The following is a 26289-nucleotide window of genomic DNA, read 5'->3' as shown; positions in this document are numbered from 1 at the left end:
TTCACCGCATGCTAGCCCACAATAACATGGCGCCTGTATTTTCCACGAATGTGCACTTATACCATTATTTTATCAATGTTTATCTACATCTCATTATGAATTATATTCCTAATTATTGCCTGATTATCTCAATTATTTGAACTGTGCACACATTAAGTATTGCGTACACGCCAGGCTTCAGCTGATGTTCCTATCTGTAAGGCTCATGGAAAATGGTGCCCGGAGCCTCCCGCGCATGCGCACTACGTCACAAATACGTCTGTGACCATTAATCGCCTTTTTATGACCATACTTATTTTATCTCGATTCTTTTAGCCCATTCTAATAATACCTAAGATGACAATGGGATATACGTTGTCCTTAATGGGTTTATCCTAATGAACGTGAGCTGTTAGCTGCTAGTGCATGACGATCCACGGGAAAATGGCGCCCGTGCTTCTGCACATGCGCAGTTCACGTGGATTGCCGGCAAGATGGTGCCCGCTCAATTGAAAGCGCCTTCTGTAACTATAAATAGCACTGCAATGACGTCCAGGCTGCTATGGCAACACCCCTTTTGACAATGTACTAGGTGTACGAAACGCGTCGAGGAGCCACACATGCCTGTGACAGGAATCTTCTAACAGTGAGTTACAGCACTGTACAGTGCATACACACACAGTTCACAGCCCCTGTCACAGTGCCCATCAGCTGTGTTAATAGTGGCCATCAGTGTACCTGTTTGCCCATCAGTGCACTGGTTTGCCCATCAGTGCCAATCAGCAGTGCACCTGTCACCATCAGCAGCGTACTGTCACCACGCAGCCACCATCAGCAGAGCACCGTCATACAGCCACCATCACCAAGATACCCATCCTACAGCCACCATCACCAAGATACCCATCCTACAGCCACCATCAGCAGGATACCCATCCTACAGCCACCATCAGCAGTCTACCTGTCCCAGAGCCAGCCATGTCAAAAAAATTTACACTTGTGAGGAGGCGTTCAAAATCCTACGTATGACAGATTATAGCAGAGGGGAGCTCTCACTGTCTGATTCTGATTCAGTGTATGAACCAATCGCAAGTGGTGGATCAGCGACAGAATCAGAGGAGAAAAGGGTCCCTCCTAAAAGGATACGGTGCTCTAAAAACCAGGCAGCCACCAGCAGCACCATACACCCCAATCGGCAAAATGCCAATGGCATTAAACCCATGGATGAAAAGTCCAGTACCAGCACTGGAATATCCCATCAACCCCTAAGAATCAGGGCCCAAACATACCTCCCAGATGCTATTGCCAACCCATTATGGCTTGCCCTCCAACTCAAAATCAGCAAGCATTCCCCCTTTCACCGCACAGCCAAGTGTGCAGGCTAACACTGAAAATTTTTCAGAAATCGATTTTTTAAATTTATTTTTGCCCGACAGTTTACTTAAGTTTATTGTGGACCAGACAAACCTTTTTTCCCCAACAATTCATTACGAACAACCCCAGTTCATCCTATACCCATCCATTTGAATGGAGACCTCTTACATTGGGAGGAATGTAAGTTATTTTTGGGCCCCTTAACATTGGGCTTACAAAAAAAATAAAATAAGGACATGCTTATTGCTGCACAGCCCTAATCCACCACATGCCCATTTATTCTGCTGTAATGCCCAGGTCACACTATAAGATGACCATGCGTTTGTTTAGTTTTAGTGACAATACTCAGTGCCCTCCTCGAAATCATCCCAACTATGACAAGTTATATAAAATATACCCAATCCTTAATTTTTGTTTCTCAAAGATTTGCTGAACTTTACATCCCTGATAAAAACCTATGTGTAGACGAATCTCTTGTCCACTTCACTGGCCGGGTAGGAATCAAGCAATATATTCCAATTAAAAGGGCCAGATATGGAGTAAAGCTCTACAAGTTTTGTGAATGAGCTACTGGATATTTGTATGTATTCAGCATATACGAAGGCAAAGATTCCCAGCTCCAGCCCCCTGGTGCCCAACCTACATTGACACAAGTGGAAAAATTGTCTGGGACCTGGCTTTTCCACTTTTCCAAAAAGGCGATCACATTTACCTGCACAATTTCTATACCAGTCTGCCCCTTTTCCAACACCTGTAATGTGAGAAAACCTTGGCCTGCTGTACCTCCCGAAAAAAACAGGAAGTGCTTCCCACAAGCTCTAGTGAACACAAGGCTACAAAAGGGGGAATCAGCAAGCCTAAGAAATGACACAGTCCTTGCCCTAAAGTAGAAGCTTAACATTGACGTTTACATCCTGTCCACTATCCACAATGACACCTCGGTGGAAATTACTGGACACAGAAGGTGTCATTGGAAGACAAGTTCCCATTCAAAAGCCTGAGGCCATCCAAGATTATAATCTTTACATGGGGGGGTTGGATTTCAACGATCAGATGCTGCAGCCCTATTTAGCAACAAGAAGGTCCCTATTTCTGGTATAAAAAAGTTGCAATCTATCTTATTAATTTGGCTATTTATAATGCGTATTTCACCTACACCAAATCCACAGAAAGACTCACTGCCTTCCTCGAATTTATAGAAGAAACCATCATGTCCCTTATCTACCAGCAAGGATACCCCCCAGAAAGCATTCGTTATGATTCTGTGAGCAGACTTCATGAGTACCACTTCCCTGAGAGCATTCCACCAACAGAAGCAGTCCGAAAATGCCAAAAAAGATGTTGGGTATGCAGCAGAGGAGTTAGAAGAGATGCCAATTTTCATTGTCCCCTTTGTCGCTCCCAACCAGGCCTGTGCATCGGAGACTGCTTCTGACTTTTTCATACATCACTAAAATATTAGCCCATATTTATAACAGCCTGCCATTTCCCCATTATCAATATCTCTTCTGATCCATCTATGCCTGCTGCCTCAACCAACCATGTCATTGTCTTTTACCTTAACTGACCCTGTCCTGTTTATCAGCTATGCCTCTGCCTGCATTGTTTATATACCACGTTTCTGCCTTCCACCTGAACGGACCCTGGCCTGTTTATCGACTATGCTTCTGCCTGCCATCTGGATTATCACTCACATTTATGCCTTCTTCTTGGACTAACCTCTGCCTGTTAATGGACCATGTTTTTTGCCTGCCCCTTAGATTGATCTTTTGCCCTGCTACTGTACTACTGTAGTAGTGGGATTCAAGATAACAAGGGTTTCACATATGTGAGGGGCTTCAGAGCAGAGTTCTGAGTAGAGAAAACCAGTTTTTGGTTTTCTTTGGGTTTTGTAATTCCTGGAACAGGGTTTGTTTATTTGGAAGCTTCAAAGAGATTGGGTGGGACAAAGCCTCTACCCCTGTGCCCCGGTCCTACCTGACCGAGGCCCTAAGCCTGATGTTCCTGCCTACTGCCTGGACGAATACTTTGGCTGTGCTGACCATATGTCTACCTGCTGCCTGTAATGAACCAGGACATTTTATGGACCATGTTTCTGCCTGCTGCCTAAACTAATACTTTGGCTGTGCTGACTATATCTCTACCTGCTGCCTGTACTGACCCGGGACGTTTTATGGACCTTGTTCCTGCCTGATGCCTGTACTGACCTTGACCAATGCTCCCTTCAAACCACAGGTAATCTTTTGTGTACATTTATTTCTATACAGTGTTTGTTGATTTTTGTGTTACACTTGTTGCAATGTTGGGCACATAATCTGTTCAGACATTGAAAAGGGTCTTACACATGTGGTATCCCCATAAGGAGGAGTAGCAGAATGTATTTTGGGGTGTAATTATTGGTATGTCCATGCTGTTTATTAGGAATATTTTATAGAGTGACAACTTTGTGTTAAAAAAATAAATTTTCATTTCCTTTTCACATTTTCTGAAAACCTGTGGAAAAAAAATGAAGCGTTCAAAAGACTCATTATGCCTTTTCGAAAATACATTGTGATGTTTGCTTTCCAAAATAGGTTAATTCTCTAGGTGTTTCCACTTACCTGTTGGTCCAGGGCTTTCATAAACGCGATAGGTTGTCAGATGTGTAATTTTTGCCCATAGAACACCTAAAGGTGCTACTTGGACGATGGGCCTCTCTATGTGGCCAGGCTATGGAAAGGTCTCACATGTGGTATCGCCATAATCAAGAGAGGTAGCAGAATGTATTTTGGGGTGTAATTTTTGGTATGTATGTGCTATGTGTGAGAAATATCTTATAAATGAACAACTTTGTGTTAAAAAAATACTTTTTCATTTTCTTTCCACATTTTCTTACAACTTGTGGAAAAAAAAATTACATGTTCAAAAGACCCATTATGCCTCAGAGAATATGGACATAGATGTTTTCTTCTCAAAATAGGGTCATTTTGTTGGTAATTCCATTGTCCTGGTGCGTCAGAGCTTTCAAAAGTGTAATAGGTAGTCAGGAAATTAAATGTGTAACTTATACCCATAGAACACCTGATGGTGCTCCTTGCATGTGTGACCTCTCTATGTGGCTAGGCTGTGAAAATGTCTCACACATGTGGTATCCACATACTCAGGAGGAATAGCAGAATGTGTTTTTGGGGTGTAGTTGCAAGTATGCATATGCCGTGTGAGAGAAATAAACTGTTACTATGACAAATTTTGTGGAACAAAAAAAAAAAAAGAAAAAAAAAAAAATCTTCATTTTCAATGAATTGTGGAGAAAATTTACAACTTAAAAAAACTCACTATGCCTCTTAATACCTTGGGCTGTCTACTTTCCAAAAAGGGGTTATTTGCACTGTCCTGGCTTGTTAGGGCTCGTTCACACTAGGCTGTTTTGCCAACGCTTGCCAAACGCCCCTATAGCGTTTGGCAAGCGTTGGTCCGGTGTTTGCGGAGCGTTTTTAACGCTCGGCAAACGCTCCACAAACGCCGCATGCGCGGTTTAGCGGCGGTTGCTAGGCGTTTGCCGAGCGTTAATAACGCCCCACAAACGCCTATAATGCATTTGAGTGGTGTTACCGCTCCGCAAACGCCCCGCAACCGCGTCGCAACCGCACCGCAAACGCCGGCCGGGCGTTTGCGGAGCGGCACCATAGACGAGAATAGGAGGCTTCAAAGCCTCCTGACTCGACCAGAGGTGTCCGTTTTGCCGCGACGCAACGCGACGCGACGCAAACGCTCCTGTTAGAACAGCACCATGTGCTGTAATGTGCAGAGTTGGCAGAGGCGTTTGGGAAGCGGTAAAAACGCTTCCCAAACGCCTCTCTGCCGCCTGCACACAAGGCTAGTGTGAACGTAGCCTAAGTGTCTCAAGAAATGAGATAGCACGTCAGGAATATCAGGTGTGATCAATTTTCAGTGATTAGTACCATAGATTGTAGACTCTATAAATTTCACACAGACCAAATAATATAGACAGATGTAAGTTATTTTTTACCAAAGAAATGTAGCAGTATAAATTTTGACCAACATTTATGAAGAAAAATTACTTATTTGCTAAATTTTACAACAGAAACGAAGAAAATGTGGGGGTTTTTTTTATTTATTTTTTTCATTTATAGCGCGAAAAATAAAAAACCCAGTGCTGATTAAATACCACCAAAAGAAAGCTCTATTTGTGTGAAAAGAGGACAACAATTTAATATGGGTACAGTGTTGCATGACTGAGTAATTGTCAAAGTGTGACAGCACTGAAAGCTGAAAATTGGTCTGGGCAAGAAGGGGGTATAAGTGCCCATTAGGCAAGCTGTTAAGGTAAAAAAACCTTCTGGGTGTAGCTACCCTGAGACCCCCCCTTCTACTTACCTGAGCCCCAACTCGATCCAGCCATGTGCATGAGAGCAATGCCTCTCCCTGGTCTCTGCTTCCTCATTGGCTAACACAGCAGTAGGAGCCATTTGCTCCTGCTGCTGTCAATCACAGCCAGTGAGCCAACGAGGAGACAGCAGGGGTGGGGCCAACCTGCACTGTGTGTGTTTGAATGTACAATGTCCATTCACAGGAAAGAGGATCAGGAGCGAACCTGCTTGAATGCCCCCATAACAAGAATCTTGCTACTAGGGGCACTCAGTAGGGGGGATGAGACAGGACCACTGGCTGAGGAACCAAAAAGAATAGGATCGGGGCTGCTCTGTGTATTATTATTATACAGGACTTATATAGCGTTGACAGTTTGCTCAGCGCTTTACATTATGGAGGGAGACAGTAACAATACAGTTCAATACAAGAGGGATTGGAGGGCCCTGCTCCTTGGAGCTTACAATCTAGGAGGGAAGGGATAGTGGTACAAGAGGTAATTAGCTGTGGGGGATGGAGTGGTAGGATGAGTAGAGGATTCCAGTATTAGCTGGGGTCAGGGTAGGCTTCCCTGAAGAGATCGGTTTTCAGAGTGAACCTAAAAGAGAGCAGAGTAGGTGATAGCCTGATAGATTGGGGTAGGGAGTTCCAGAGGATGGGTGAAGCCCTTGAGAAATCCTGGAGACGAGCATGGGAGGAGGAGACAAGGGAGCTAGACAGTAGGAGGTCCTGCGAGGAGCAGTGAGTACGGTTTGGGTGGTATTTAGAGACAAGGTCGGTGATGTATTTAGGGGCAGTGTTATGAATGGCTTTATACGTCGGTGTTAGTGTTTTGAATTTTATCCGCTGGGAAATTGGAAGCCAGTGGAGGGATGGCAGAGAGGGGTGGCAGATACAGAGCGGTTAGTAAGGTGAATGAGTCTGGCAGCAGCATTCATGATGGACTGGAGTGGGGATAGCTTGCAATGAGGTAGGCCAGTGAGGGAGTTACAGTAGTCGAGGCGTGATATAATAAGGGAGTGGATGAGTTGCTTAGTGGTTTCCAAGGTTAGGAACAGTCGCATCTTGGAGATGTTGCGGAGGTGAAGTCTACATGAGTTTGTCAGCGATTGGACCTGGGGCTGAAAGGACAGATTGGAGTCTAGGATTACACCTAGTATCCTGGCGTGAGGGGTGGGACTGATGATAGTGTTGTTGATCTTGATGGAGAAGTCGGGGGGGGGGGGGGCACGGGCTGGGGGGAATACTAGAAGCTCAGTTTTGGAGAGATTGAGTTTGAGGAAGTGGAGTGACATCCAGTCCGATATGTCACTTAGTAGGCTGGTAATGCAATTGGAGACTGAGGGGGTGAGGTGAGGGGTAGAGAGATAGATTTGTGTGTTGTCGGCATAGAGATGGTAGTTGAAGCCGTGGGAGTTTATCAATTTGTGAGGGAGGAGGTGTAGATGGAGAAGAGGAGGGGTTCGAGGACAGAGCCTTGAGGGACCCCGACAAACCTATAGCATCACTTTAAGCAGTTATGTACCACAGCACCCCAAGTTTGTGATTTCAATGCTCTGAGAGGTGCAAAGTAGTGAATATGGTACTGTTTATATATTGAGTTATTTGGGCATACTACCAAACTATGCCAATAAAAATAATATTTATGGAAAAAGACGATTACACAGATTAGACCTTTTTCCTATTGCACTGCTGAAAAGCACAGTAGGTCCTTAATGTTAAATGGTTTCAAGGTGCAGGCAAAACAAACACAAAAAATTTTTTCTTCCTTAATTCTATAATTCTGAATTGTTACTTTTGGTATTTATTTGTACTCATAAAAAGGTTGGTCTCTTACAGCATACTTTTCCATGCAAGTCATATGGGCACGCCGAAAATACAAAATTTCTCCTCCAAATACATCAGGTCATCCAACGTTTGAGCGTATATTTCGAGCACAGTGAGTTAACATTTTTTAATGCATTTTATATGCTGTTATATAAATATTAGCTTTAAATTTATAATTTTTTATATTTAATTATAAATTATTTAGGTGACTATCTTACATTATCCCATTCCTATCATTTTACCTGAAACATTTGTTTCTGTAAAATCTTAGAGCACTGAGGTTTAAGGTCTGTTATACAAAGTCCAGTGAGGTGTTTTATGACAGCAACTATGAAAAATGGATTGCTTTGGATATGTTTTTACATTTACTTGTATAGCTCCTGTAGAAGCCACAGAAGTTGACTAGTTCTTCGCCAATATTGCAGAGGCTGCCCATTCACCTAAGCATAAGTCCACTTACTCTGGATCCAGTAAACAGTCTAAGGATTTGTCCTTTTGTGTAATTTCTTGCTTGCAGAACTTGCAACAGAAGAGGGATTGGGATATGGGAGATTACAAAACATAGGCTTGCGCAGGGTGTGTGCTGGGTGTGCCTGGGCACACCTTAACTACCTTGTGCGCATTAGCATTATTGCTCTGTGTGCTAGTGGGGATACCACAGAGTGGGGTGGCACGGACCAGCTCTGCCATAAGAGTGTGTGTGTGTGTGTGTGTGTGTGTGTGTGTGTGTGTGTGTGTGTGTGTAGGGTGTGTGTGTATACACATTATGTTGCCAAAAGTATTGGGATGCCTGCCTTCACACGCACATGAACTTTAATGGCATCCCAGTCTTAGTCCGTAGGGTTCAATATTGAGTTGGCTCACCCTTTGCAGCTATAACAGCTTCAATTCTTCTGGGAAGGCTGTCCACAAGGTTTTGGAGTTTGTCTATGGGAATGTTTGACCATTTTTCCAGAAGCACATTTGTGAGGTCAGGCACTGATGTCAGACAAGGCCTGGCTCGCAGTCTCCGCTCTGATTCATCCCAAAGGTGTTCTCTGGGGTTGAGGTGCAGGCCAGTCAAGTTCCTCCACCCCAAACTCACTCATCCATGTCTTTATGGACCTTGCTTTGTGCACTGGTTTCTTGGTATGCTGATGCCTTAAGAGTTCTCTTCTTTGGAACTATGGGGCTAAGCCCAAGCCATGAAAACTAACCCTACACCATAATCCCCCTCCATCAAACCTTACACTTGGCACAATGCAGTCAGGCAAGTACTGTTCTCCTGACAACCGCCAAACCCAGACACATCCATTGGATTGCCAGACAGAGAAGCATGATTCAACACTCCAGAAAACACGTCTCCACTGCTCTAGAGTCTAGTGGCGGCGTGCTTTACTCCACTGCATCCAACGCTTTGCATTGTACTTGGTGACCTAAGGCTTGGATGCAGCTACTCGGCCATGGAAACCCATTCCATGAAGCTCTCTATGCACTGTTCTTGTGCTAATCTGAAGGCCACATGCAGTTTGGAGGTCTTTAGCTATTGACTCTGCAGACAGTTGGCGACTTCTGCACACTGTGTGCTTAAGCATGCGCTGACCCCACTCTGTCATTTTACGTGGCCTACCACTTCGTGGCTGAGTTGCTGTTGTTCCCAGTTGCTTCCACTTTGCTATAATCCCACTAACAGTTTACTGTGGAATATTTAGTAATAAGGAAATTTCACAGATGGACTTATTGCTTAAATTCACTGAACTCCTGAGAGCGACCCATTCTTTCACAAAATGTTTGTAGAAGCAGTCTGCATGCCTAGGTGCTTGATTTTATACACCTGTGGCCATGGAGGTGCTTGGAACACCGGAATCCAATTATTTGGAGGGGTGCTGCAATACTTTTAGTAATATATTGTGTATATATATATATATATATATATGTGTGTGTATGTGTATATATACACAAACACGCATGTGTGTTTTAAGTTTGAGATTTGGGGTGCACACCCTAATGCCATAAGCTGTGCATACTTATGCTCCAAAATGTTTAGTAACATTAAGAGGAGGACACTTTCCTCATTGATGATATAGCTCAGTCTAAACCTAACAGCTGGTGACATGAAGTGGTCTCTTGGCATCCTACGTGACTGCACATATATAGGTAACCAGTGCAATGCATTCAAAGGGGTTAGTCAGGGTCTCCCCAGGACAGATAGTTTTCTTCCAGCTTCCTCCAAACATGGTCCAGTGAGTGACACGTGCCTTCCAGACCCAATCCCCTAGTAGAGAAATCCTGAATTCAGTTTAAGATTAGTCCCAGGTCCCAGCCCTGACACAGTCGAGGCCCAGCAAAACAGCAATTCAGTCCAAAAGTGATTTAAGGGCAAGCAAACCCCTGAAGTTCTCTGAACTTTCCCTGACTGGGAAAATAACAATTTTCTCAGGGCCCCAGGCTATTTACAACCTCCCAGAGCACCTTCTGGGCACTACTTCTCAAGGATTAGCCAGTGTATGGAAAATATTCAGGCCAGCTATTTGAATTTCCCACCCTAAGTTCTGGAAGCTTCTCCCAGAGGCAGGGGAAATAAACTCCTGGCCTGTAAAACCATGAGCAGACCAAAGCAAAATGATTACTGCTCCCCTGATTAGAGAAGGAGCCAAGAACTGAATTTATCCAGCAACCTACACTAGGAGGGTGCTATATCTGATTTGCACCATTGGTCAAGCACCCTCTTTTCTTCTATTTATCAATCTATGGAAAAGTGAGTACTGAAAAAAAAAAACATTGACAAAAAGACATATATATTTGTTGTAAACTATACATAATGGCCTCCTATTCTGAGAGCTCCAATACCAGAGTTTCTACATGACAATATGGGAGTTATTAACTAAAACTGGGGAGTGCAAAATCTGGTGCAACTCTGCATAGAAATCAATCAGCTTCCAGGTTTTATTGCCAAACCACTGGACAAACTGCGGTTAGAAGCTGACTGGTTACCATGCACAGCTGCACCAGATTCTGAGTGCACCAGTTTTAGTAAATCTACCTGTCACAATATAGGTGTTCTGCCAGCCCCAATTATTAATTTCTTCCTTAATCCCATACTTAATTCCTTGTGCCTAAATGAAGTACATCCTTAATTAATTCCTTACGTTCTTGTGCCAAAATGTTCTCAACTTCAATCAATGCATTTCCCCCCTGTCATCCTGCCAAATGTTCCCAAATTCAATTAATGCCTTTCCTCCCCTGCAATAATGCATTCCAACCCAAACTTCTTTAGACAATTTCCTCTCTGTCGTTTGTGTATTCTAGCCCAAACTTCGTTAGCCACTCCCCCCCCCTTTCAGCATGACCGGCTCCCTGCTGTCTTTCGTCCTGCCTTGGCTCTTTGAAGCCAAGCCTCATTGCCGAGCAATGAGGCACGCTGCCCACAGCCCCCCTGGTTACCAGGGCGACCGGGAAGCGTCCTACACCGGTTTAAGAGACTGGTACCGAGCTCTTCCCGACCATCCTCTTCTGCTGCGCAGCCATCGAGGGAGCCCAGCTGCGATAGGACCCTCGTGGCTAAACTCTGCCTGAGACCCCAGCCAGAAGGGAGACTGCACGCCAGCCCTGCCTGAGACCCCAGCCAAGGGGGAGACCGCACGCTAGCTCTGCCTGAGACCCCAGCCAGAGGGGAGACCGCACGCCAGCCCTGCCTGAGACCTTAGCCAAGGGAGAGACCACACGCATACTCCGGACTCTGGCAGGTACCTGTGTCATACTATCTTGTCCCCTGGGAGACCAGGCACCCTGTTGGATCCGTGAGTATATGCTTCCCCTATTTTGCTTGAACTGTTCCTCTGCCTCACTGTTGGATTACAAACAGTCTGCAGAGACCTTAACTTGCCCTTGGGGCTGGACTACAAGTGTTTTGGCCCTCTCCTTACTATTCCCCTACTGGCGAGGTCACTCCCCTGCAATCCCTCTATTGAGTGACTGTCATTTTGTCTCAATAAAGCTTTGTGTGTTTGCCAGCCGCTTTGTGTGTTCTGTCCTGCCTACCCTCCGTCATACTACCCCAATGTGCTGGTTAAATATTCTTTATCAGACAACTAAATGACTGTAGGGCCCAGTGATCCCATCCAACAACAGAATGCTATAGTAAACTATTAGATTCACCTTTTCTTCAATCTGCCCAGAAACAAAAATGGGATCACCTGAAGGTCCCTGTGTGCAACATAGTTTACTGCCATTTGAGAAATGGAGACATATGTTTTAGGGTGGAACAACAGCAATGTAGGCTGAAAAATAGTTAAACTTCTAGGTTGTCCCTTCCTTCTCTAAGTCAGCAAACGGAAATACAAAAACAAGAAGATGAAGAATTAGTGTTGCCTTACCATAAAAACCATTAAGTACATGTTTGCTGTATTAAATAGTTCCTCATCCTACACCACAGCTATAAATTGATGATACAAAGTCTATCTGCTCAGTGAAGTACAGAATAATAAGATCATTATCATACTGAGGTTTTCTGGCTTTAGTTACATTATTCAGCAGACATACTGCTGCTGAAAAGTTCTGCTTAAAACTGAATGCCGGATAAAAGAAAAATATTCCCTGGGAGAAGTGAGCCACTCCACACTGCAAGGGTAACATATTTGTTCAGGCCTAGGGTACCAATAAAAAGAACTTACCTTATCCCTCACTCCCCCAACAGCCAGTGCTCTACTCTTCACCTTGATGCTCCAACTTGTCCTTAGCATTCTCAGTACAAGCCTTTTGGCACTGCATTGTACTTGATAATGTCAAAATGCCTATGATGACTGCAGAAAAAAGGCTACAACAGGCCAGGCACAAAGCAAGGAAGATGCCTGCAGGAGCAAGGGATTAGGTAAATAATAGTCCTATTTACTGGTACCCTAGGCATAAACGAGCATTTAACCCTTGCATTAAAGCAGAACTTTAATCTCTCAATCAACATTTACTATTTTCAATCTTTATGCTGCTATCATTAGTAAATAGATAGGAAGGTATATTATAAACTTTTTTTTACATTTCTTCAGTTGCTTCCTGGTTTCTAGCCTAGGCCAAAATGATGTCATATATCCTGGACCAGTGCTACCACTAGTCAAACTAGGCAGCCATCTATGGTGCACTGCTGCCTGGCGCGCAGCCATGGCCAGGGCCACCAATAGGGCAGTACAGCTGGCCCTGCTGTAAGTGTTACTGAACCCACAACAGTAAAATCAGTCTGTATATGCAGTAAAGCATGCTTGTTATACTCACTGTGGAACCTAAGGGGTTAATCCTCTGCATTGTGTAAAAAGGCCATTTGATTCTGTGGTCTCTGCCCCTCCTCTTGTTCAGATGTCCACATCTTATCTCCTGATAAGACAGACTGAACTCGTAGCCATTCTGCACATGCTCAGTTTAGTGTGTATTGCTAGAGAGGTTTTTTTTTTCTTTGGAGAGTGCATGTGATCAGCACAGGGCCAATCAGCACTGTCCAGACAGGTCAGGGGTTTTGCATCCTCCTAGAGCAGAAAGAAAACTCCTACTACAAACTTTAACCAATGCTCTGCTGAAGGCACAAGACTGCTCTAACTGCTGATGAGAAAAGATATGTAGCAGTTTATATTTACTAAAATAATTGCACTTCCATGTTCTGTGTACTGTGGGGGACCAAATATAGCAAATGCAGGGTCCAGGGTTTAGTAACACTTTAATTATATTTTCCCAGGAGCCCATCAGTTCACCAGAGGGGCCCAAGAGGCAAGGAGTAGAGAGGTAGTTTCTTTGTTATGGGAGGCTAAAGCTTGCTGCGTTTTGCAATGCTGATCAGTGGGTGGAACGTGAGGCTGTAGCCCAGCGGCGGGAGGTGATTCAGCAGAAAGTTGGCCGAGGGCGCAGGCAGCAATGGGAACCTGGTGCACAGGCAAGCTCACAATTGCTGTTTTCTGAGTCACAGAGGAATACAGCCATACACTGTATACAGGCATACAGCTTCTGTACTGTGTGATTATCATCATGATAATGACGACGATCACATAAGCACAGTAAGATGCTTACACGTGTGTTTGAGGGACATTGAATATGTGCAGCTGAGCCACACTTTTACCATCCCCAACCACTCCCCATTATGCTGCAAAGGAACTTCCACCGTAGTACGGCAGTGGGAGGTTTTGCACAGTATGGTAATAGTGGCGGGGTGCTGTGTAAAACTCCTTGTTGCCGTACTATGGTGGCTGTGTCTTTGCAGCATAATGGGGAGTGGTTGGAGAATGGTAAAAGTGTGACTCATCCACACATTTTTAATGTCCCTTAAACACAAATGTAAATAAGAACTAACAGGAAGCATCTTATTGAGTGTGTGTAAATCTGACAGGCTGTCAAGTGGAAATGATCCAATAGCTGTGCAGCCTCCAGATCACTTCTACACACTCTCACGTGCCCTGCCATGCTTCCCAAGGCTGTGCTCCGATTAGCAGACCTGGGACCTGTATGGTGGGTGCCACCAGTAGAAGGGAGGGAGATCAGCGAACACTGTTCACTGATCTCCACTTCCTGTTAATGACCCGGAAGTAATATGTAAAATGTCACTTCTGGTTCCTGTCCTCAGACAGGATTGGATTATATTAACTGGAGATAGAGCTGTCTCCTGCAAACTTCAGCCAATCCATGAAGAAGAGGTATCCAGCCAAAGAGGTGCCACACAAGCCATGCTGCGTGCAACATCACTTCATCCCAGCTCCCTAGTCAGTCTCCACACAGATAATGTTGGCAAGGATTTTTATTCTGAAGTTTTAGGGTTTTGTGTGTGTGTCTGTGGGGGAGGGGGGGGGTGGTTCTGCAAGTAGCTGGTCTTGCTTAGGGCGCAAAACAGTCTAGCACCAGCCTTGCATTTATCCCAGGAGTCCTTATGGGCTTTTTTTTTTTTAATCCAGAGGAGGGGCTTTCTCAGCTAAGCACATCCTCCTTGTATGCCTGTGCTAAGGGCAGATGGATTCCAGAAAGTACATGTTACATTAATCATTTGCCCTTACTCAAGATGGCTGTGGACAGAAATGCTAGGACACACGCATCCCGGCTAGGCCCCACCCCCCACTCCAATGGCTCCCTCTACTACCTCTCTCCTGTGAATACAAGAAGAGAGAATAGAGCAGCTATAGATGGGCACAGCGCAGGGATTAAGTGAAGACTCAGGTAAGAATTTAGGAGGGAACAGGCAATACAAATACTGGGATATTTTTTACCCTATGCAGGAAATGTCTAGCGTTTAGAAGCACTTTAGGAAGTAACACGAAAACCACTAATCTATATGCAGCAGAAGTCATTTAATGAATTGTCTGGTGAGTATGGAGTCATAACAGTACCTGCTAGTATCAGTGCCAGTTGCTGCCATAAAAATCCAGTATCCACAATCCAAAAAAAAAAAGAAGAAGGATCAGTCGGCCTAACATATGTACCAAGGTAAAGACGGGCTGAGTGGACAGGCTATTTTCCTCCAGTGCCCAGTCCTATCCTTTGGGAGATGCATGCACCAGTCTCTTATGGGAGCAAGAGGTACTAGAACTAAATAACAGTGTGCTGGTCCATGGCAATAAATAGGATTTGTTTTTTTTACGCAGGTGCATAGTTGTTAAAGGGAAACTAATGTGAAAAAAAAAAAAAAAAAAATTTAAAGAAAAATTGCACTCTGATGATCCCTCTGAAAAAGGATGAGGCACTGCTGTGGTAACTCATTGGGAGACATTTATGAAGACAATCGCATAATTAACCTCTTCATGCCGACAGTACGCAAATATGCGGCCTCTCGACGGCTGGGCCTTGACGCTGAGCGGCTGCATATTTGTGTACCAGTTATAAACAAACATGTACTGAGAGCATGCACCCTGCGCACTCCTAGCACATGTGTCGGCATCTCATGGAAAGGTCCTGATCTCTGCGATTGGGACCTTACTGATCATGTGACAGCCAATCACAGCGGTCACATGACCCTAAACCCCACCTCCCCTTAAAGGGCCAGCAGGTGTCAGCTTGAAAGGGTTAAGAAGTGGTCAGGATCAGGTTTCCTTCAATCCCAAGTGTATCTTTAAGCTGGTCATATCTGGATCAAAATTCAGCAGGTTCAGCAGGGACTGGCCAAATTTCGATACATGTATGAACACTGTAGTTGTACAGAAGTCAAATAATGCAGTCAGATGTTCCTGGTAGATCAGGGCTGCAGGGTGCAGCCTGCAATGCTGATCAACGTATTCTGACAACAGAGAAGACTCTCCGCTGTCACTATACAATAGCTTAGTGGGGAGAATTCTCCCATCCACATCAAGTGTGCATAAGGGGGAATCGAGTCAGTTTTTTTGTTCAACCTGCTGGATTGAACTAACTTATCTATGGGCCTTAGAGCAGCCAAAGAAGGAACTTATGCCTGTAACAAATAAATGCATCTGCTTCACTACTCCTGTTAAGTATTTTGCCACGCAACAGGATTTAAAAATTTCCCCCAGAGTATGCCTCTTCTGCAATAAAAAAAACCTGCCTGCTTGCAAAATTTTTCTTGCTAATATATACAGTACATATACTGTATACTGAAGCTAAAGAATCAGCATGACAGCCAGGAAACTTGCAATTGTGGAAGTAAATCAGCAATGGCAGCATAGGATCCATCATCTGGGATCCAAGCATTCTTTTCTTATATACACTGCCTGGTAGTACTAGGGTTACCGGTTCAAAATCCCAACCACGGCACCACCTGCCTAGAGTTTGCATGTTCTCCCTGTGCCTGCGTGGGTTTCCTCCGGGTACTCCGGTTTCCTTCCACACTCCAAAGACATGCTGGCAGATGAATTGGCTCCTGTCTAAATTGGCCCTAGTATATGTATGTATGAATGTGATTTAGGGACCTTAGATTGTACACCCCTTGAGGGTTAGGGGCCGATGTGAATGTACAATATATATGTAAAGCGCTGCGTAAATTGATGGCACTATATAAGTACCTGAAATAAATAATATAGTGTCTTTATTTATTTTCCCTTAGGCTGAACTGCTCTGAATATTTTCCAGTCTTTCTCTCTGTTCTATGGGTTGCCGGAATCTTTTTCCATCAAGGTAAGTAAATGCAAGTCCTGTTTTATCTTTTATGTACACTTAGGGAGGCAAATTTATTAAATACCTTCATCAGCTCTGTGTTTATAAAGGAAAATGGGGGTGGGAGGGTGAAATCAATAATGGGGATAGAATTGACAAAGCCAAATTGATCCACAATGGGTCAAAACTGACATGGTCCAGGAACATTTGGACAAGATAAAGGTGAATAAAGCACCTGGACTAGATGGCCCATGTGTCCTCAAAGAGTTGAGCTCTGTTATTTCAAAGCCGTTGTTTCTACATTTTAGAGACTCTTTAATGACTGGCATAGTACAAATGGATTGGTGAAAGGGATCAAAGTCTTTACCAAGCAGCTACAGACCCATTACTTTAACTTCTACAGCAGGGAAGATTCTTGAAAGTTTAACAAAAGACCACATAGAAGAGTTTTTGCTAGAAAACAATATTTTTAGCAACTGTTAGCATGAAGTCACAAAAGACGGAAATTGTCAAACAAATCTGATTTCTATGAGGAAGTAAGCAAACATTTTAGACAAAGGAGTGGCTGTTGGTATAGTATACTTGGATTTTGCAAAAGCGTTTGACAGTTCCCCACATATGGTTAAAGTGTACTTTAAAGTCTATAAACTTAGAAAATTCAGATTGAAACTGGATTGAAGTTCGCATTCAGAATACAGTGATTAACGCTTCATACTCTGGATGGTCTAAGGTTATTAGTGGTGCCATCAAAGTTTCGGTGCTGGGACCCATACTTTTAAACCTATTTATAAATGATAGTTTGGGATTACCATTTCAGTGCATGCATCACACATACTAGGAGAAGAGCAACTAAGGAAGTCAATTATTGAGAAGGATCTGGATGTTCTGGTAGATCATAGATTTAATAATAGCATTCAATGCCAAGTTGAAGTTTCTAAAGCCAGCAAAATCCTTTTTTGTATTAAAAGAGATATAGACTACAGAGAGAGTCATAGTTTTTGTCCCTCTTCAAGTCATTAGAAAAAGAGCTCATCTGGAATTTGCAGTTCAGTTTTGAACACCAGTTCACAAAAAGAATATCGGAGAACTGGAGAAAGTGCAGAGAAGGGCAACCAAACTGATAAAAGGCATGGAGGAGCTCAGCTATGAGGAAAGATTAGAGGAACTGAATTTATTCTCTCTTGAGAAGAGGAGATTAAGGGGGGATATGATCAACGTGTATAAATACATCAGTGGTCCATATAGTGAACTTGGTGTCCTTGTTCACTTTTAGGTCCTTACAGAGGACAAGGGGACACTCTGTGTCTGAGGGAAAGAATTTTAACCTCCATGTATGGAAATACTTCTTCACAGTAAGAGCTGTGAAAATGTGGAATAAACTCCCTCAAGAACTAGTTCTGGCCAGTTCAGTAGACTGTTAAAAAAAATGGATGCATTCCTAAATGCACAAAATATAACTGGATACTAACATTTAGAGGTAATAACACCAAGGGTAGTTGATCCAGGGAATATCCAATTACTTCCTGTGGGATCAGGAAGGAACTACCTCTCCCTCCTCGCCAGAACAAATTGGACCATGCGTTATTGGTTTTTTTTGCCTTCCTATGGATAAACTGTGGGCATAGGATTGTGTATATGGAGGTTTACTTTTTGTTTGTTTTCTTCCATTTTTTTTTTCTATTGGTTGAACTAGATGGTCTGTTTTTAATCTGACTGTGTAATGTTTTTCTTGATGTCCGTTTCGGCATTAACATTTTAAAGTGACCTGTAAAAAGTTTCTAATGCAAAAGATCCCTATGAAAGAGAAATGTAAATACTCTTTTTTTGTTACCACTACATGCTGCTCCAGTCCTGGGGAATCATCTCCTGAAGTCCTAAATCCCCCATGGTTCTCACTGGTTCCTCACTCTGACCTCCATCACAATACTATATCATTTTGATTGTAAACTGATATGACAGCATGGCAGAGAATATTCACATTTTATTATCTGCACCCTTTTCCCAACTTTACCCAGGAACTGCAGCCATCTGTGGTTTATTTTACCTCTACGCTCGGTATGAATATTTCAATGGCTATACAGCTTCTGCTCAGGGAAGGTATGTGGATATTGTACACATGAAACATTTTTTTTTCCAATTACAAACATCTTAAAGCTTAACTTCAACTTGTGCATCGTGTTACATTTAGGGTGTAATCTGTAACATTGTGTATATAACCCCACTCCCTCAAACCAAACCCCTCGAGACAGCGTGTGGGGGTTCCTCTCCCCCACAGGTGCTGTCACTTTTGAAATCAGCATGGCTGTGTGTGGGTCCAACCACACAACTGTCTCATTTATTCACAGATCTCTATGAATGAACTACAAGTCCCGTCTGCCACTGCAGCAAATTCTTATTGAATACAAATGCTGTAATCACACTCGTAGTCCATTAACACTTCCTTCAGTTCTATAACTGAAATCCTGTACCTCTGTATCTCTTCCAGAGATCTGGAAGAAGAATCGTCAGTAGCTTTGTGTTGCAGAATCCACGGCTTACTGGTACAATACTCCGCAGACACCTATGTAAACCCCCCCCCCCCCTTTTTTTTTTTTAAACTGAGCCTTCAAAGGCTTTCTAAATTCCATCTCCCTTATGTACCAATACACCATTCATGTACCCCTGTTGCAGAAAAATAAACGTTTTCTTTGCTTTTGAGAAAAAGGGCTTACCTTAGCTCTTGCTGAATTTCTTAGAAAGCTTCATCATTTGCTGGTATGTAGATTTAGGAGAGAAAAAACAGTAAGAAAATGAATGGATTTCATCAGCTGACCTCATTAGCCCACACCTGTGGCTACCTTCCCCCTTTCCAGCAGATCACTACCACCTACTTCCACAGGTGCACGGTTTTCCAATACAATTAATCAGTGATCACTGTTCTAAATACACAGATATAATTTTTTTTTCTATGCAGGGGATGAGTGATCAGATAACTGCCTATGTGGATAGAGCTCACTATACAATCTGATTATACAATCTATTTTAGATCTACCATCAACTATGTAGTGCAAGGACCTGCCTGATTGGATACAGAGTGATTGGATAGATGGTGTGTCCTCCTATGATATAGTTTTGGTAAATATAAAGGAGATCTTACAGAGATTGTACAATTAGATTGTATAACTAGTTATGCTTTTGGTGCCATTAATTGTTACACAGAAACAAGCACAAATTTTGCCATGTGAAAAAACAAGTGATGAATGCAGCAAAGCGCACAGTAAAAAACATGCAACCCACATCACCCCAAAATGTCCCATGAGCTTTTTTGCCATGTGTAGCGTAGCCCATTGAAATCAATGGGCTGCCCTATGTTTGCCAATAGAAAAACAAGCCCAGAAACATGAGCTCCCACTACTCTAGGTGTGAATGGGGCCTGAAAGTGAAATTGGTTTGTTTACATAACGAGGCTCCATTCACACCTGTGTGTTTACAAACGCATGGCAAACTGCACAGAAAATGCTTGCTTTGCCATCCGTTTCAGAAACGCTGCAAATGTGCATCGTGTTTGTGTTGTCCTTACATGTTAAAGGCACCCCAAGTGTGGCAAAAGCACCCAAAATTGCAGTAACACATCATGCTCCGCTCCAAAAAAAGTTCTGAAGCTTCTTTGGGGCGATTGTTGTGTGTAGGGCAGCCCATTCAAGTGAATGGGCTGTCCTATGCGTGATGAGTGAAAACGCTCCAAAACACCCAAAACAAACGCATGTGGGAATGTTAGTTTTTGCTGAGATGGAGATCCTAGTGGAGATGTGAATGGGGCCTGACAACTGTGTGTCTCCGTCCACTCTCCTATGTGCGTGAACAAAGATGGCCATACACTATGCAATCTGACTGTACAATCTCTGTACAACTTCCTGTAGATTTACCTGAACTATGAAATAGGAGGACACACCTGAACAATCTACTCCAATCCATATCAAATCAGACAGGCCCTTGTACAACATAGCTGATGGGAGATCTAAAGGAGAGTGTACAATCACATTGTATAGACAGTGGGTGGAAGGTAGTATTTTAATGAGGGAGCTGTGGTCCAGAGTGGTGATCACACCCCCTGCTGTGATACAACAAGGAAGTGAAGGCTTCTGGGAGATGGCCTACATGAAGTGAATGCTGAGAGATGATCTGCAGGAGGTGATAGAATCTGAAAATCATTTAAAAATTCAAATAAGCTGACAAGATTGTAAACCTATAGATAAGGTAAGTGAGAGAAAAGCACATTGGGATAAGAACTGGGCCAGAAATGGCACTGGAAAATGCTTCTATTTAATATGAAAAGTGAAATTCTACCTGAAAAGGTGAACTTATCCTTTAAGTAATCACAAAATTATTGCTGAATAAAAGAGGCAATACCTTCACCTTTATGATTTCATGATTTTTATCATCATAATTACCTGCTCTGTGCAATGGTTTTGCAAAGAGCAGCCCTGATCCTCCTCTTCTCGGAAACCCCTCCAGCACTTCTGGCTCCTCCCTTTTTCCAAGTGTCCTCAAAGCAAGCCGCTTTCTCTGGGGCCCTTTCACATGCTTGCTCCCGAGCCATCTCTGTGTGTCTATGGGGCACATAGAGCGTATATCAGTCCTGCCCTCCACTCCCTCCTCACTGAGTGTGATTGACAGCAGTGGGAGCCAATGAGAAGGGAGCAGGGGCGGACTGACCATTTGGTAACTCGGGCACTGCCCGAGGTCAGTAGGGGGCCCCATGAGATGCCCCTGGTACCTTTTTCATAGGCTATTTTGAGTGTGGGCAAGGACACAGGGGCCCCATGATCCCCTATTGCCCGGTGGCCCCATGAGTTGTCAGTCCGCCCCTGGAAGGGAGAGACCCATGAAAACAGCTGCTCTCATGCACATTACTGGATTATGATTGGGCTCAGGTAAGTATTAGGGGGGCTTGGGGAGCTGCACACTGAAGGTTTTTTACCTTCATGTATATTATGCATAAAGGTAAAAAACCTTCAGCCTTTACAACCACTTTAAAGTCTATATTCACACTAACATTTTTGCATGCACTTTTCTCATATGAACAATAAGTTTGCATTGGAGTTAAGGACGTTAAGTGAATACTGCTACAGGGCAGCATGGCTGTGAAAAATCATGTATATAAATGTGATTTTGCATTCGCGTGTAGGGGGCCCTACCCGCCCTACACGCCCTACCCGCGCTGCCATTGGAGGCTTCAGCTGTCGATCAATGGGTCCCGACCAGTGATTCCCCAATGGCACCCGGCAATTGCCAAGTATCACTGATGAAGAGACGTGTATGTAAAAAATACAGATCTCTCCCCTGTCAGCTTCTGCATAGCACAGCCATACAAAGCAGTGTGCTTACAGTGTAAAGCACACACACAGCAAAACAGCAACAAAACAGTTAACCCTTTGATCTCCCCAGATGTTAACCCCTTCCTGCCAAGTGCCATTAGTACAGTGTCAGTGCTTCTTATTAGCACTGATCACTGTATTGGTGTCACTGGGGATGTCAGTTCCCCCCAGTGTCAGAATGCCTGCTGCAGTAACGCTGATCACCACCATTACTAGTAAAAAAAAAATCTATACCGCCATTTGTAAACGCTATAACTTTCACGTAAACCAATGAATTTACACGTATTAGGATTTTTTTCAGCAAAGACATGTAGCAGAATACATTTTGGCCAAAATTATGATGAAATTTGATTTTTAAAATTTTATTACTGGACATGTTTAATAGCAAAAAGTCAAAAATACAGGTTTTTTTTTTCAAAATTGTCAGTCTTTTTTTGTTGATAGCACAAAAAATGAAAAATGCAGAGGCAATCAAATACCACCGAAAAAGAGCTCGATTTGTGGGAAAAAAAGGACATATATTTAATTTGGGTACAGCGTTGCATGACCACGCAATTGTCAGTTAAAGTAATGCAGTGCCGTATCGCAAAAAATGGCCTGGTCAGGAAGGGGGGTAAATCCTCAGGAGGGCAAGTAGTTAAGGAAGCCTGACATGGGAGAAATAAGAAGGTTGTGATTGGAGACCTCATTCTGAAAATGCCATTTTGTCTAGCTGATTTAACACCTTCAATACCTTCTCTAGTTCTCTACTGCAACATGAATTCAGCAACTGAAGTCTGAACTCCAGACTTGTGTACTTTGTCCGGTTCGCTGACTCAGTTTTAAAACCACTGGAGGAACATATTTTTGGAAGAAATGGTCTGTGTATGTGGAATCAGCGGCAGTCTGTGTATTTCTCTTCCTAGAAATGTTCATTTAACAAAATGCTGTTACTGGATTGAGAAGTCCCCTTTTTGCACTTGCTCCTAGCAGTTCAGTCCATTTCAAAGTACATTTACCCATCCTAGCTTGCTCTCCTGCCCTAAACAATCCTCCTATCCCCCCAACTCCTAAAAACCTGAGTGGCACAGCCACATCCTGCTTCTGTATGTTTATCTCCTCTGACCATTATCCTCGTTATTCCTGGCGGCACTTGCTACCTGAGCACTCTTAGAATAGAGTACTAATTTCTCCTGAACACCTCCGTTCTCAGAAGAACGCCCTTAAAGTGTTACTAAACCCAGGACCCTGCATTCACTATATCTGGTCTCCCACAGTACACACAACATAGAAATGCAATTATTTTAGTAAATCTAAACTGCTAAATACCTTTTCTCATCAGCAGTTAGAGCAGCTTTGTGACTTCTATCAGTGTCCAGCAGAGCGCATGTGAAAGCTTGTAGGAGGAGTTTTCATTCTGCTCTAGGAGAATGCAGGACTCTTGCCTGGACAGTGCTGATTGGCCTGTGCTGATCACTCTCCCAGGAGAAAAAAAAACCTCTCTAGCAATACACACCAAACTGAGCATGTGCAGAGTGACTCCACCCTATGTCTTATCAGGAGATAAGAGGGGGACACTGGAAGAAGGGAAAGATCAGAGAAGTCAGGATCAAACAGCCTTTTTACACAATGCAGAGGATTAACCCCTTAGGTTCCACAGTGAGTATAACAAGCATGCTTTCCTGCATATACAGACTGATCTTACTGTTGTGGGTTTAGTAACACTTTAAGGACTGGCTGTACAGGGACAAAGGATGTATATATATCCGGTCAGGTATGGCTATCCTGCTAAGTTAAAGTGTACAAAAACCTTGACAATTTTTTTTTTTTTGCGCTTTTCTGGTCTGTTTAACCCTTTGGCTGCCCAAGCTGTTTTTGCATACATTTAAAAAAAAATTATTTTGGGCCTAAAGATTACATAAAACCCCCAAAACATTATATATTTTCTGAAAGCAGACACCCTAGGGAACAAAATAGTGGTAGTTCCAATTTGTTATGTTTAGAGATGAGCGAATCGAACATGGCGAAGTGGAATTCGTTTCGAATATTGGGAAATATTAGATTCGCGCCGAATCCGAAAATTAGCCAACTTCGGATGCACGAATCGAATTTTCCCAAAAATGGCGGCGACATGTGTGGCGACGGAGCGGGGATCTCTGGGAAGGCGCGCAGACAAGGCGCGCTGACCCATAATGCATTCATTCATGACATGTGATCGCATTAGCCAATCAGCAGCCAGCCAGCCAGCACTGTGTAATGGTGGAGCTATAAATTGCGGCCATCTTACAATTCTCCATTAGCCTGCGGTCATTCAAGAGAGACAGACCTGTCTGTATTAGGGACAGAGTTAGGGCCAGAGAGACTTTAGGGCCACAGAATCATTACTTAGGGACACAGAATCGTTACTTAGGGACACAGAATCGTTACTCAGGGACACAGAATTGTTAATCAGGGACACAGAATTGTTACTCAGAGACAGACACAGAATTGTTACTGAGGGACACAGAATTGTTACTGAGGGACACAGAATTGTTACTCAGGGACACAGAATTGTTACTGAGGGACACAGAATTGTTACTCAGGGACACAGAATTGTTACTCAGAGACAGACACAGAATTGTTACTGAGGGACACAGAATTGTTACTGAGGGACACAGAATTGTTACTGAGAGACACAGAATTGTTACTGAGGGACACAGAATTGTTACTCAGGGACAGACACAGAATTGTTACTGAGGAACACAGAATTGTTACTCAGGGACACAGAATTGTTACTCAGGGACACAGAATTGTTACTCAGGAACAAACACAGAATTGTTACTGAGGGACACAGAATTGTTACTGAGGGACACAGAATTGTTACTCAGGGACACAGAATTGTTACTCAGGGACAGACACAGAATTGTTACTGAGGGACACAGAATTGTTACTGAGGGACACAGAATTGTTACTCAGGGACACAGAATTGTTACTCAGGGACAGACACAGAATTGTTACTGAGGGACACAGAATTGTTACTGAGGGACACAGAATTGTTACTCAGGGACACAGAATTGTTACTCAGGGACACAGAATTGTTACTCAGGGACAGACACAGAATTGTTACTGAGGGACACAGAATTGTTACTGAGGGACACAGAATTGTTACTCAGGGACAGACACAGAATTGTTACTGAGGGACACAGAATTGTTACTGAGGGACACAGAATTGTTACTGAGAGACACAGAATTGTTACTGAGAGACACAGAATTGTTACTCAGGGACACAGAATTGTTACTCAGGGACAGACACAGAATTGTTACTCAGGGACACAGAATCGTTACTCAGGGACACAGAATCGTTACTGAGGGACACAGAATCGTTACTCAGAACACAGAATCGTTACTCAGGGACACAGAATCGTTACTCAGGGACACAGAATTGTTACTCAGGGACACAGAATTGTTACTCAGGGACAGACACAGAATTGTTACTGAGGGACAGACACAGAATTGTTACTGAGGGACACAGAATTGTTACTCAGGGACACAGAATTGTTACTCAGGGACACAGAATTGTTACTCAGGGACACAGAATTGTTACTCAGGGACAGACACAGAATTGTTACTGAGGGACACAGAATTGTTACTGAGGGACACAGAATTGTTACTGAGGGACACAGAATTGTTACTGAGGGACACAGAATTGTTACTCAGGGACACAGAATTGTTACTCAGGGACAGACACAGAATTGCTACTGAGGGACACAGAATTGTTACTCAGGGACACAGAATTGTTACTCAGGGACACAGAATTGTTACTCAGGGACACAGAATTGTTACTCAGGGACAGACACAGAATTGTTACTGAGGGACACAGAATTGTTACTGAGGGACACAGAATTGTTACTCAGGGATACAGAATTGTTACTCAGGGACACAGAATTGTTACTCAGGGACACAGAATTGTTACTGAGGGACACAGAATCATTACTGAGGGACACAGAATCGTTACTCAGGGACACAGAATTGTTACTCAGGGACACAGAATTGTTACTGAGGGACACAGAATCGTTACTGAGGGACACAGAATTGTTACTCAGGGACACAGAATTGTTACTCAGGGACACAGAATTGTTACTCAGGGACACAGAATCGTTACTGAGGGACACAGAATCGTTACTCAGGGACACAGAATTGTTACTCAGGGACACAGAATTGTTACTGAGGGACACAGAATCGTTACTGAGGGACACAGAATTGTTACTCAGGGACACAGAATTGTTACTCAGGGACACAGAATTGTTACTCAGGGACACAGAATCGTTGAATTAAAGAGTATGTCAGACAAAACGCAGAGGAGTGGCAGAGGAGGCAATGTTTC

General features: G+C 43.4%; 1 protein-coding gene across 1 annotated transcript in view; it reads left to right on the top strand.

The window, feature by feature from the left end:
- The window catches only part of LOC149444805 (leukotriene C4 synthase-like), a 60072-nt gene that overhangs the window by 26841 nt on the left and 6942 nt on the right, over positions 1-26289 (top strand). Inside the window, exons 2-4 of the mRNA XM_089654498.1 lie at positions 7558-7657; positions 16541-16611; positions 18606-18687. Of these exons, the coding sequence (XP_089510624.1) occupies positions 7558-7657; positions 16541-16611; positions 18606-18687 (253 nt within the window). The remainder of the gene's footprint in view (positions 1-7557; positions 7658-16540; positions 16612-18605; positions 18688-26289) is intronic.

Source organism: Staurois parvus, unplaced genomic scaffold (assembly GCF_062004578.1).
Source record: "Staurois parvus isolate SC_StPar_1 unplaced genomic scaffold, SC_StPar_1.0 ptg000770l, whole genome shotgun sequence".
NCBI classification, from domain to species: Eukaryota; Metazoa; Chordata; class Amphibia; order Anura; family Ranidae; genus Staurois; species Staurois parvus.
Note: the sequence above shows the minus strand (reverse complement) of the source record. Positions and strands in the feature narration are given on the sequence as shown.